Consider the following 12,494-nt stretch of genomic DNA (forward strand, 5'->3'; position numbering starts at 1 on the left):
TTTCAGGGGAAAAACATTACCTATCTTGGCAAGGCAATTATGAGGTTATCAATAAAGGGTGTGTTGAACGCAACAATAGCCGAGGCCCAAAAGCTTTGTTTTGTCAAACAAAAGTCTCAACTACCTACAGATAGTACAAGCATTATAATAGGAAACTAATGCACAGAAGCACACAGGGAGAATACGCACCCACATATGTATCTATAGTGTCATGAAGATTACAGACATTGTACCTTGACTGATCCACAGAGTTGTGGAACATCTCTGAGATGGTTCAGGACACTGTCAGCAACCATCCTGGAAATGCCAATGAATTGAAGCTCCCCACTCTTGTCATGCATGGCATACACACCTGTAGCATATGGGAGTTTTTCAGCAAGACTCTTTGGATTCTCTTCAAGTGGAATTGCCTCTGTCTCTGCAAGTTTTTTCATTGTGCAAACTATCCCCCTGGGCTGCCTCCTGCTGCTGGTCCTTGCCTTTCCAAAGACATGGGGTCGCTGAATAAAGCTTAATCTGGGAAAAGATCGATGTGGGTATTGCTGTAAAAGCATAGAGGTTGTACAAGGTGGTATAGAAGTAATTGGGGGTGAAGCGTTGAAGGTATTTGTGGATGGGAATCGGATATTGAGCCCTGTGGATACTGCTTCCATGGCTGTCAGTCCAACGAAGGAACGTATAGAAATGATTGAGTGTGGAAGAGCTTAATCTGGGTTGTGGAAGGAATGATTTGTTAGTGCTAAATAGCTACGAGTGCCGAAGATATGAATGGAATCAGATGCTGCAACGAACGTCGGTGCAAGTTTTCTAGTGACGGGTTCTTATTGTACCACTGGGGGGAAGTGCATCAAGGGATAGGGGTAATTTTCTCCGTTAAGTCACAATCCGAGTCCCTGGGCGGAAGAGATTTATATGGACGAGTTCAGGGTCTACTCATCTTTTGGTTCCTCAAATGTTCCCAACGATAACCTTACGCTGGCTAAGGCTTTGCTAGAGCTACGTTTTGTGTAAGGCTGCTTATTATTGGTTTGTTTTTTTGGATTATTTATTTAAACGTGGTTAAATTAAAATAATGAGAAAATAAATATGAGAATTTTCCCCCAGTTAAATAAATAATAATAATTTAAAAGTGGTTAATTTTTATTTAAATTAATATTATTTTTATTTATATCGATTAGTATTTTAATATTTTTAAAATTTTAATTTAATTATCAATCATTATTAAGTAAATGATAATTTAATTATCAATAATTGTTAAGTAGATGGTAAGGATTTAACATTTATAGAATATTCTTAATAGTATTAACAAATTAAAGTTTGAAATTTATTTCAAAATAGTTATGTTTTTTTGTCTTTTTAATTAAAAAATAGCATATGAATATGAACATGTGGCATCTCAACATGAGTTATGGTTTTTTGGGCATTTGGTATTAGTAAGTCATGGTATTGGGCATGTTACCCACTTCATGTGGGTAGTATGCATATGAGAAAAAATTTCTCCTAGATGGTCCTCAGTCAGCAACCAGTAGCCCTTTGCAGCGACCATATAGCTCGATGTGTCATTTTCTCTGCCACCTAAGCCAGCCATGTGGTCCCTCGCTCATTTGTTATGAATGTATGTTTGAAGGTGGGCCTCCCGACCCCAAAGGTATAACTCCTCATTGGTTTAGTTGAGTAATTTTGTTTACTTTTCATGGACACTTTTGGGCATGGATTGGTAGGGGGGTTCAGCAAAAAGATTAGGCTAGGTCGGTGTTCTTGTCTCCTCCACCAGATTTGGTGTTTAGCCTTGTATCCTAGTCCCATGGGATCTTCTTTACTCGCCACTAGCTTTAGGGTTGGCACTACATGAAAAATCTTGATTTGGTCGCGTGGTCCCGCTTCCCAACAACATATACATGCTCCTTCCTGCTCATTTTGACCCCATTCATCATTTTTCCCATCCATGTCCACTAGGTCCACATAAGGTTAGTTGCCCCGTCCCCTTTCCCACGCCTTGGGTTGCGCTTGGAACGATGCCCCGAAGGTTGATGTAGCTAAAAAGAAAGAAAAAGCATAATTTGGCCACTCCCAACAGGAAAAGGTACCACAAAATGCAAAAGATGGTCGGGACATACAGATTTAGCACATGGGCAAAAGCCAAACATAAGCTCTACCCCTCATATATGGCCATCACCATGGTTCTTGTGGGCCCTAGATGAGCCCCCTCCACATTAAGGAACCCATGATTGTCCCAACCCCTGGTCGACAATGAAATGGCACGCCTTAAAAGGGGGTACATATTGTTATATACCACACATCATACTCTCATCCCTTGGAGCCTTGAGCAGTTACGAAGAAAAATCAATGAAAGGCAAAGGGCGTATGAAGAAGGGTGGAAAAACTAAGGACGTGGGTAACTTATGTACCACAATTGCTCCCTCCTACACTCATATACCCAAGTGTGGGCTTCCCTCATTATAGCTACCCTATGTCCCATCACATGTGGCCTAGAGCATTTCCTTGACCCCACTTTGTTCCATTATTATATCATTTGCCACCTTCCACTTGATAAATGTACCATGGACATGTCACCCCCTTTAAAGGTTGAAACCGCCTAACAGGGTCCTTGGCTAACCCCCTTATTGAGCTTGGAGACACTTGTACATGCCAAAGCCAACTATGGAGGGGCATGCCACCATGAAGTGCCTCATTGATTCCATGATTTGTAAACTCTTTTACTTGGTTATTCTAATGATTTTTTGTATTTGAGGGCAAGGGGACACATTGGATCTTATTTAGGATTGTTAGTGGGCTTCCATTTGGGGCTTGGTCTCTTTATATGGGGTCCTAGCCCTCCAGAGGTTCACATGGGCACTTGTAGGGTGAGCTTTGAGAGCCATGGGCCTCCACCATAGCAAAGATTACTTCATAGGTCCCTAGCCTCAATCATTGATTGCTCATGTTCCACCTTTTGGATGGGGATGACGCACCTAGTTCACTATGTCCATCTAGCTCCACACTTGCACCATACACTTGGCAGATGTTCCAGGGTATAGAGGATGTCTCCCACTCCAGAGGGAGGGCGTATGTCGTCATCCTAGCCCTTACAAATGGTCTACAGGAATTTTTTATCACTCGGAGACCCATGAGGATGTCCTTGTGCCCCCACACCCAGTTGGGAGCACCACAGGTTCTTGCTTGGAAAACAAGGGGCCAAACCCTTGTCCACTATGTTTGGAGTCCATTCTCTCATCATGGCGTACTTTGGACTTCATTTGACCTTCTCAATGGCCCAACGATTCATTATGTTGATCATTCTGCCCTCTTGAGAGGCTTATTTTGATGTGATTGAGCTATTTGGTGGGCTTGTCACCAACAGTATTGTTATTATGCACATTATTTTATTTTAGGGGCATTATTAGTCCAAATTAGGCCATTCGAATTCATTAGTAATTGTATAAATAGAAGTGAGGTGATTTGTTTTCATCATCATCACTTGGATGGGGTTATTAGCTCTTGTGGGATTTTCGCTATCCCTTTTGGAGGATGAGTTTGGACAATATGGATGAATTTTGACATTTGGATCTATCTCTCTTGTCTTGGAGCTTCATTATTGGCATAATTTGATGATTGGATATACTCTTTTGTACATGTAAGTTATATTTTCATGTTTATTCTTGTTATTTACTTTGTCACATTAATGTTGTTGGGATTTTCGTTATACAAGTCTGAAATTTACTACTTTTCTATACAAATTTGTGGAAATTTTGCTCTTTTATAATGTTGCATCATGTCATGGGCCATGTATGAATGGGTGAATGTTCCTAGAGATAATTTGTGTTAAATACATCTCGATAATTCATCAATTATTGCAAATCAAAGTATAAATTTCTTGAAGTAGATGCTCTCATGCCCTAATGCCATGCAAAGTTGTTTAAAGACTTCCTTGATTGGGTAAATTCTTTTCTAACAATAATGTTTCCTTGACTCCATTTCTCCCAAAGGACAAGGCACTAATCCTCCATAGATGTTCATTTTTAAAGCTTACTTCTCTCACCTCTCTTTCTCTTTCTAGGCCTAGCCTCCATAGGTCACCTAGGGCATCATTTATCTCATGTTCTAGTCATCAAAGGACTTTGATCTCTTGCCCATAATTGTGTTAGGGTTTCCTTTATAGGCCCTCCAAATTTCAGGAAATTCTGATAGTGTGATCTCGAGATACACCAAGCCCTAGCTCGAAGATCGTTTCTTGCCCTAAGTTTCCCATAGCTAGTTGCCTCATTGGGCTCATTGTGTTTAATCAAAATAAAATTTCTCTATTGATCCTCTTCTCCTCCCTAATAAGGTCAAGCCCCTTCTTGGTTGATAAACTCCATACCCTTGACCTAATTTTGGGTCCACTCGGTCTCATGTGGTCCTACAACCTATTAACACCAATTTCACAAGGACCACATAGGAGCCAAGTTTCCACAAAGATCTCTAGGTCTAGGAACCTTCTTAGAAAAAATATACTCTCAAACCCTCGCCCTGAAGATCCTCTTAGCCCTTCCTAGAGAGCCTGTCACCTTGCTTCTAAAGAAAGTAACCTATCTAATTGAGTCTCTTTTGTGAATAGGCCTAGGAATCACTTCCTTATCTTATCATTGACTATATATTCTCGTGATTCCTCATATATCGAGACTCCTCCCATCAGTGAAAGTTTGTAAAGAGTAGGGAGCCTTAGCTGAGGTGACAGTGGGCTATTGCTCCATTGTTGCCTTCGACCTAGTAGTTGCTCTATAGAACCCCCTCCTAGGACCCTTGCTAGTTTGAGTGGTAACAGGGCCATAGTATTATAACAAATCCTGTTTACAAATTAAGAATCTCCATCATAAAAAGGAGGTGACTCTTTATAGCTTGTTTTATAAATGTGTATATATTTAAATCATATATTAATTATTTTTATAATTAATAATAATAATAATTCAAACAAAGAATTTCATGTTTCATGAAGTAGTGTTTTGATGTTGAGGGTTGTTGCAAGCGTTCTTGGTTGTTGCTCCGTCAATCCAAGGGACTAGCTTACAGTGTTTATCTAGTGTGTTGGCTTTCATGTGCTCTAGTTTTTCTTCTGCAACAGTTTTCTCTCTAGCTGTCACGATTTTCCCTGGCTTCCTCTGTCTTTGCATTTTTCCTGTGCTCTTTCGGTCTGTGTCTGTCCACGTTTTTTTTATCATGCACAGGTGGCTCCCTCCTGGTCCCTCTCTTTCTGATTAGGCGATGATTGTCCCCCGATAATGGGGGGTGAGGAACCAAATGACTATAACCAAGATTCCTCAAACTCTCAAGTCGTTTGGGCCCAACAGTCATAGTATGGTTCTGGTTCTCATGGTGAACCTGTCAGTTGTTCAATTGGTTTGTCATCTTCTGCTTTCGCAGTTTCCCCTGTACATCAATTCATGAGCCCCTACTTGACCAATGTAAACATGGTTTTTTCTTCTATTAAGGTTTCGACTTTCTTACTCTTTTCCTCCGTTATCAATTGTTTTCAAGGTTTTCACCCTTCTCCCTAGTGTTATGGTCTTCAAACTCCTTCTATGATGCCTTTATTTTCCTCAGAATCCCAGGACTTATGTTTTGGTCCTCTTTTCAACATCACTCTTTTTTTATCTTCTAAGATCCATGGTTTCTGTGAGGGTTTTCTTATCCCAGGGTTTTCTTCTGGGACTTCCCTTCCCTTTATTTCATTAGATTTGCCCTCATCTAGTAAGCTTTTGAAGGAGTTGGTATCTTAAGCGTGGACGGAAATTGTAATAGCCTCGAGTTAAGTTTCCATGTAATAAATGGGCATTGTAAAAGCAAAAATAAGACTAAGGTCATGGGACATGTATTCCAAGCTGAATGAGGGGGGAAACATTACATTGGGATCCACTTGTGGTTAATTATTTATTGGCTATGGAAATTGGCATTGGCAAGAGGCAAAAGGAAATAAATGAAAAATTAATTATTACAGACTAGCAAGGACATGTGGCAAAGTGCAAAAGAAATAAAGTAAAATGAAAGAAATTCCACTTCAGCAAGTGGGGAAGAGGAAGAGACAAGAAAAGGAGAAAAATAGTAAAAGAATATGCATGCAAGGGAAAATGAAGAAAAAGGAAAAAAGAAAAGAAAAGAAATTGGAGAGAGAACATTTTATCATTCTCACTTGGACAAGGAGAGAAAGAGAGCAAGAGAGACAAGACTCGGAGAAATCACTTGGACATCACTTAGACACAAGGAGGAACAAGCAAGGAAAGCAAGGAGTGCAAGAGGAAGATTGGATCGGTAGCAAGCCAAAGGATTTTTCCAGGTAACAATGTGCATATGTGATTTATCATGTTGGGATTTGAATGCATGGTTCATGCATAGGAGTATTGGTCATTTTTTGTCATTGGCATGGAGATTTTCCTGGATTGGTAGTGATGTACACCCTTGCCTATGTCATTTCCTAGATAACCATGATGTAGTTGGTTCCCTATTTGGTTAAGCTTTGGATTCCCAATAGATTTTGGATCCTGGTTGAGGTGGTATCAGGAAAATCACAAGGATTGAGAGTGGAGATGGTTTTCTCTGGGAAGCTCTTGACAGGCGGGTGGAGACAAGAAAATTCCTCTAGGTGTGGTGAAGAAATTCTAAGACATGCAAGCTTGTATTGGTTTTGGTGATTTCTGGACCTGTTTAGGTGAAATCATTGTGGCTTGAGGGTGGAGGTGGTTTTCTCTGGATTCCCTGATTTGGTTATGTTTTAGTTTATCCCATGTGATCCCAAATTCAAGCTTGGAATATGGCACGAGGATGATTAGGCTAAAAGAGAGATTTGGTTCAGTCCCAATCTATGGTCGGGTGGTACGTGGAAGTCCCTGACTTGGTTGGCATTATGCATATGATAATATGTGTTATTCTTTATTGAGAACAATGAGCACGAGTTCTCGTTTAATGTGTGATTATATGACTAGTTTGTTATGGCTTCATTCTGGTTAAATGTTGGTTACATGAATGGTATATTTCATATTATATGTCGTGCTCATGTTATTGATCTTGTTCATGGGTTGAAAAGTTATTGAATAATTATATGAATGTGTGAGCTATTAAATGTTTGTTGCAACTAGCTTGAGAGGGTAATAAGCGTTCTTGATGAGCCTCTGATGAATCTATTGATGTAGTGAACAATTATGCATTCATGATCCATAGGTACCATGTTCACCAAGTGTTTGTATAAATTATTCATATGTGTTCGGCAAGCTTGGGCAATATCTGAGCATAAGAATAGATTATGTAGACTCGTAATTATCATTATCAAATTTCTAGAAAGTTCTAGACAGATATGGGCAGTTGGCATGTAGTGTAGCCCTAAAAATCCAAAACAAGGTTTGTGGTCACACTCACAGTTCAGGGAATTTTCGGCCATAGCTACATGAACGACGGGTTGTGCATGTGGCTGCAGCCCTCTCACTGCACTGGCAGGTCTGCATGCGTGTGACTAGGCTGTAAAGTTAGGTTGAAGAGTGGCCTATGCTCAGGGAAAGTGACCATTAGGGAAAGATTGTCTGATGTCAGCGTCATCATGTGTCCCAAGGCAAGCAAAAGAAGGTCAACTTTGTAGAACTGAATGGAAATATGCAAATGGCTTCTGCTCTTGCATTAGATGTGGCCATTCAACAAGCATAAGATTTCAAGTGTAGATATTTGGTTGGCAGGATTCCTGGCCATAAATTTGGCTTACCTTTCCTTCACAAATGTGTGGAGTCCTTGGTTTGGCCTTTGACTAAAAACCCTATCTTTATTAAGGCGTTGGCTAAAGGTTGGGTTCATTTGATTTTTCAGGATGAGGAGGATGTAAAACTCATTAAGGGAAGGGTTCTAAAAATTGATTCCTCCCCTGGTATCTTTAAACAGTGGACCCCCTCTTTGATGCTCAACATAAGGGGATAGACACGGTTCCTATTTGGGTTCGCATTCCTGGTCTCTTGGCACATCTATGGCATAAGAAAAATTTTGTCACATTGGTAACCATATGGGGGTCTATTTAGAGCATGACTCCCACCAATGACACTTGTATGGTTGTATTCTCATTAGAGTGGATATCAGAGGGCGAATTCTAGGTGTTATGGAGTTGGGTCTTGAGATGGACCCTATTATCCTGGATTATGAAGGTATTCTCTTTCGGTGTCAATGTTTCCATCAACATGGGCACAATGTGGAGGATTGTGTTCTTCTGATGCACAAACCCTCTAGTGCTAATATGGTGGGTGGTTTGGGATCAAAGCCTATTCTCAAGCGTCGACATCCCTGACTTCCTAGTCGGTTTCTCTAGATGTTGCTACTTTGGATCAAGATGCTCTCCAGGTATCAAAAGGATCTTGTCCAAATGTTCATCCTTTTGGTCCCTTGACTTCTGATGGTGAAGGTACTGCACAATGTCCCTCCTCTTCATTTTCAATTTCATGTTCAATTGATGCTTTGATTTTTTTCTCATAGCCTTATTTGGCGTCCCATGGAATCTAATGTTTTGTGCAATGTTAACACCTCTTCCCCACGTCTGAAGCTTTCCTCTCATGCGGTCCCTGCCATTTTCCCTTTTCCCTCTCCCAGGAGACTTGCATTTTCCATCCTCTTTTTCTTCTTTTCTTCCCTATGAGTGTCTGTCTTTGATGATGTCCTATACAATAATCATTCAAGATTGGTGGTTCCCCAGAGAGGGGGAATTTCATGGGGTTTGGGTCAGCTATCTCTTTATGTCATGGGCGTAAATATCTCCTTTCTATTGCAAAGGAAAAAGATATAGTTGACCTTGCTATTGGTAAACAAATTTCAATTCGAGGGACCCTTAGAGCATGCTCAATCCCTGTTGCATCCCCATAATGAAAATTATGTCATTCAATAATAGGGGTCTTACTTGCCCCTCTAAGAAAAAAGTTATGTAAAGGCTTGTTGAAGCAAATTTGTTGGATATTATTTTCCTACAGGAAACATTGGGGAATTGTGTGTCGATTTCTTCATGTCTCGAAGGCATTCTGAAGGGCTTGTCCTTTTCAGTGGTGGACACATTTGATCACTCTAGGGGACTTGTTATGGGTTGTAATCCTCATCATGTCCTTGTTTCAAATATTTGGAGTATGGAGTCGATTATGGGAATTGAGATTTCTCCTTTGGTTTTGGGTCAATCCATCACTCTCATCAATATTTATGGGCCCTCTTGCAATCGGTATGATTTCTAGGAATTGACTCTCAATAAATCCTTTTTTTGTCTGAACAATGTTGTTGTTGGTGGCAATCTTAACTTTTCTATGGGTCCTTCTGAATCTCGGGGTCCTCAAGCTAGGTTGAATCCATAAGTGGATTTTTTCAAAAGCTGACTCGCCCGAACTATGTTGGTGGATGTGGAACCTGTAAAGTTATCTCCCATCTAGGGGAATCAATGCTCTGGGGATGATTGGATTATCAAGAGAATTGATAGATTCATTATTGTTGAAGATATTTTGGACTCCCTTCCTCTAGTTAAGAAATAGATCGAAGAGGGAGGCATTTCAGACCACTCTCCCATCTTCTTGGAAATCAAAGGGTTCCCCAAGAAAACTGCTAATCCCTTCAAATTGAATTCAAATTGGTAAAATGTTGAGGATCTTATCTCTTTGATTAATTCTTCTTGGATTCCCTTTGCCCCTTCAATGAATGCTTTGAAAATTATTCATCTCAAATCTAATCTAAAAAGGACCAAACTTAAAATAAAGTAGTGGGCTAAGCAGAAGAAAGTGTTGGAGGTTCGGGAGCTTGAAGTGATCGAAAAGGTGCTAGAAGCTATCTTGTCCTCTAAAGGGGAAGGCTTTTCTTCTCAGTTGAATCAAGTGCATGTCATAGATCCTTGGAAGGAAAAAGGATAAGCCTCTTAAAATCCAAGGAGGAGGAATGGTGTCTAAAACATAGAGCAAATTGGCTTAAAATTGGAGATGAGAACACAAAGTTCTTCTAGGCCTTTGCAAAGGGTTGGAAGGTGTTGAACACCATATGGACTTTGCAAGATGATCAAGGTTCAAAGATCTCTTCCTTCGATGGTCTGGAAAATTTGGGAAAACGGTTCTTTGAAAACTTGTATAAAGCACCTCAGGAATCTATAATTGTAGAAATCATCCAAATTACTCAGTTCTTTCTCAAAATGGTTGATGAGGAGTGTAGAGATTTAATGGAGGAGGTTTTTGTGTAGGAGTTTAAGACAATGTTGCATACCTTTGAGAGAGATAAAAGTATCGGGCTGGATGGTTGGGGAGTTGAATTCTTCCTTGAGATTTTTTAAATTATGGGTCATGACCTGGTAGTTGTTATTGAAGATTCTAAGAAGGAGGGACACATTTGTCTTGCCTTCAACTCTATTTTTATAACTCTCATTCCGAAATCAAGTCATCCTCTCTCTTTCTTTGACTTCCAGCCTATATACCTATGTAATGGAATATACGAAGTTATTGTTAAGGTTATCAATGTCAGACTTAAGCCCATTCTCTCCAGATACATATCCCCTGAACAATCTGCTTTCCTTGAAGGAAGAAAACGTCATGAGGCCATTGGTGTGGCTCAAGAAGGATTACACAACATCAAATTCAAAATCTGAAAGGGGTGGTAATCAAAATCGATTTATCCAAAGCTTGTGATAAAATAAATTGGATTGTTATAAGGCTTCCTCTTACACATCCAAGCTTTGCCTTAATTTCATTAATTGGGTTATGTCATGTATCCAGCTAGTATCTTTTGCTATGTTGATAAATGGTTTGGCGTCCCTTTTTTCAATGGTCAAAGAGGCTTGCCCTAGGGCTAACCCTTATCTCCTCTTCTCTTCTTGTTAATGGTGGAGGGTTTGAGTTGACTTCTTATTGATGCAAAGAGACTGGGGGGATTTCCATCGAGTGCTTTTAACTCGGAACCTGTATATTACTCATTTGTTATTTGTTGATGATATCCTAATATTTTATGGTGGATATGTTAGGCATTATCAATGTTGGTGGATTTATTGTCATTTTTTGGGTGTGCCACTAGCATGTCTATTAACATCCAAAATTCCTCTATATCTCGTCACAATATTTCTGAGGTGGAGATTCGTCACATGTCTCAATTTCTTCCTTATGCCTCTAAGCCTTTGGAGCAAGGTTTAAAATACTTAGGTTTGTAGTTCAAGTCCAATGGTTACTGTAGAAATTTTGAATAATATGACACTTATTCACAGAGATTATCCTGATTATACACTATTGCAGAATGCATGCATAATACATAACCTCCTCTACGTTGATCATCAATTTTGCGGAATTAAAAACAATGAAACATCAATTGCATTCGCACATTAACACAGTATGTAACCCGGGGAAAGCATACAACTGAAAACCCCACACTATCTGTATATTATAATGATAGAGAACATGTAACAATACATAGTACAATACTCCTCACAATTACTCAGTACTATCTCCACCTGCTACACACAAACTAGCTCAGATCTAAATCAAGTCACAGGTTCAAATCTCCTCCGTTGTCTGCCTGCCTCTACTGTGCAATCCAGTGTGAGAATAGGTCTTATCCAAACTTGTTTTCCCTTGACTTGTACCACACAATCCTCATTGGCAATCTCAATCATTGATTGTGCAAATCTCATGCACAGCTATAGTCACAACTGATAGTAGTCTCCACCTCTAACACCTGTCTCCACTGAATTGTCCATGCACTGAGTTAACTGATGTATTCTTTAGTTGCTTTATGAGTTAATAATTAGTGAATTAATAGAGGTTTTCAACAAAAAAACAAGCTCAATTTCACTCTGCAACTCTTCCTGGGCACGCATCAGGCAAGCGGAATACCTATTCAGTGTGGCGTTGGTTGGCAGCGACCTGCGGATCTGCTAAAATCGGCAACGCCCTCGCATGGGGGCCCTGTCTACGACCTAACTTGGGCTGGTTTCATCCTTGAGGATGATCTTAGACATGGAACAGGGCGATGGTTGCGAAACCCCATCAGAACTGGAAGCATTCAGGTCTCTGGTAGCAGCCTCAGGAAAATGTCAGCCTTCCGGACCTCAGCTCAAGTTTGTTAAAAAACTGGGAAGTATTCCAACGGTGTCTTTGCCGGTGGAAGACACATGCAGATCAGCACTGAATCTCGCCGAAAGAGGACTAATTGGTCAGTTTACAGGGTTATGGCCCTCCCCGAAAGGAGTTGAAGAGTGGGTAAAGCGCAACTGGATCCCCCTGGTCAAAGAAGGAATAAAAAGTCATTTCGTGGGCAAGGGTTTTTTTGTGTTCGTGTTCGAAAATGCAGAAGATAGAAGCCTGATCTTCATAAACGGGCCATATTTTATGGGCCCTCAAGGACTGTACTTGAATAAATGGTCCCCCGACTTCGACCCATCCCAAGATGTGCCCACGGCAGTGCCAGTCTGGGTGCGCCTTCCTCACCTTCCCCTCCACTGCTGGAGCCAGAAATCGTTGAAATCTATTGGAAATGCACTTGGCAGATAT

At 40.4% G+C, this 12,494-nt stretch overlaps 1 protein-coding gene across 2 annotated transcripts in view; it reads right to left on the reverse strand.

Moving 5' to 3' along the window:
• Nucleotides 1-979, reverse strand: part of LOC149161113 (bifunctional monothiol glutaredoxin-S16, chloroplastic-like) — a 55,747-nt gene extending 54,768 nt beyond the window's left edge. The window contains exon 1 of one of the 2 annotated variants that reach the window (XM_089436884.1): nt 234-978. In XM_089436884.1, coding sequence (XP_089293010.1) covers nt 234-653 — 420 coding nt within the window. In that variant the 5' untranslated portion in view covers nt 654-978. Of the gene's footprint in view, nt 1-233 lie in introns of both variants that reach the window. The other variant, XM_089436883.1, reaches the window with a different exon arrangement.
• Between the last annotated feature and the right edge of the window lie 11,515 nt (nt 980-12,494).

This window comes from Pinus tabuliformis, chromosome 5_2, assembly GCF_031772625.1.
Source record: "Pinus tabuliformis cultivar Carrire ecotype Pingquan chromosome 5_2, CPIR1, whole genome shotgun sequence".
NCBI lineage: Eukaryota > Viridiplantae > Streptophyta > Pinopsida > Pinales > Pinaceae > Pinus > Pinus tabuliformis.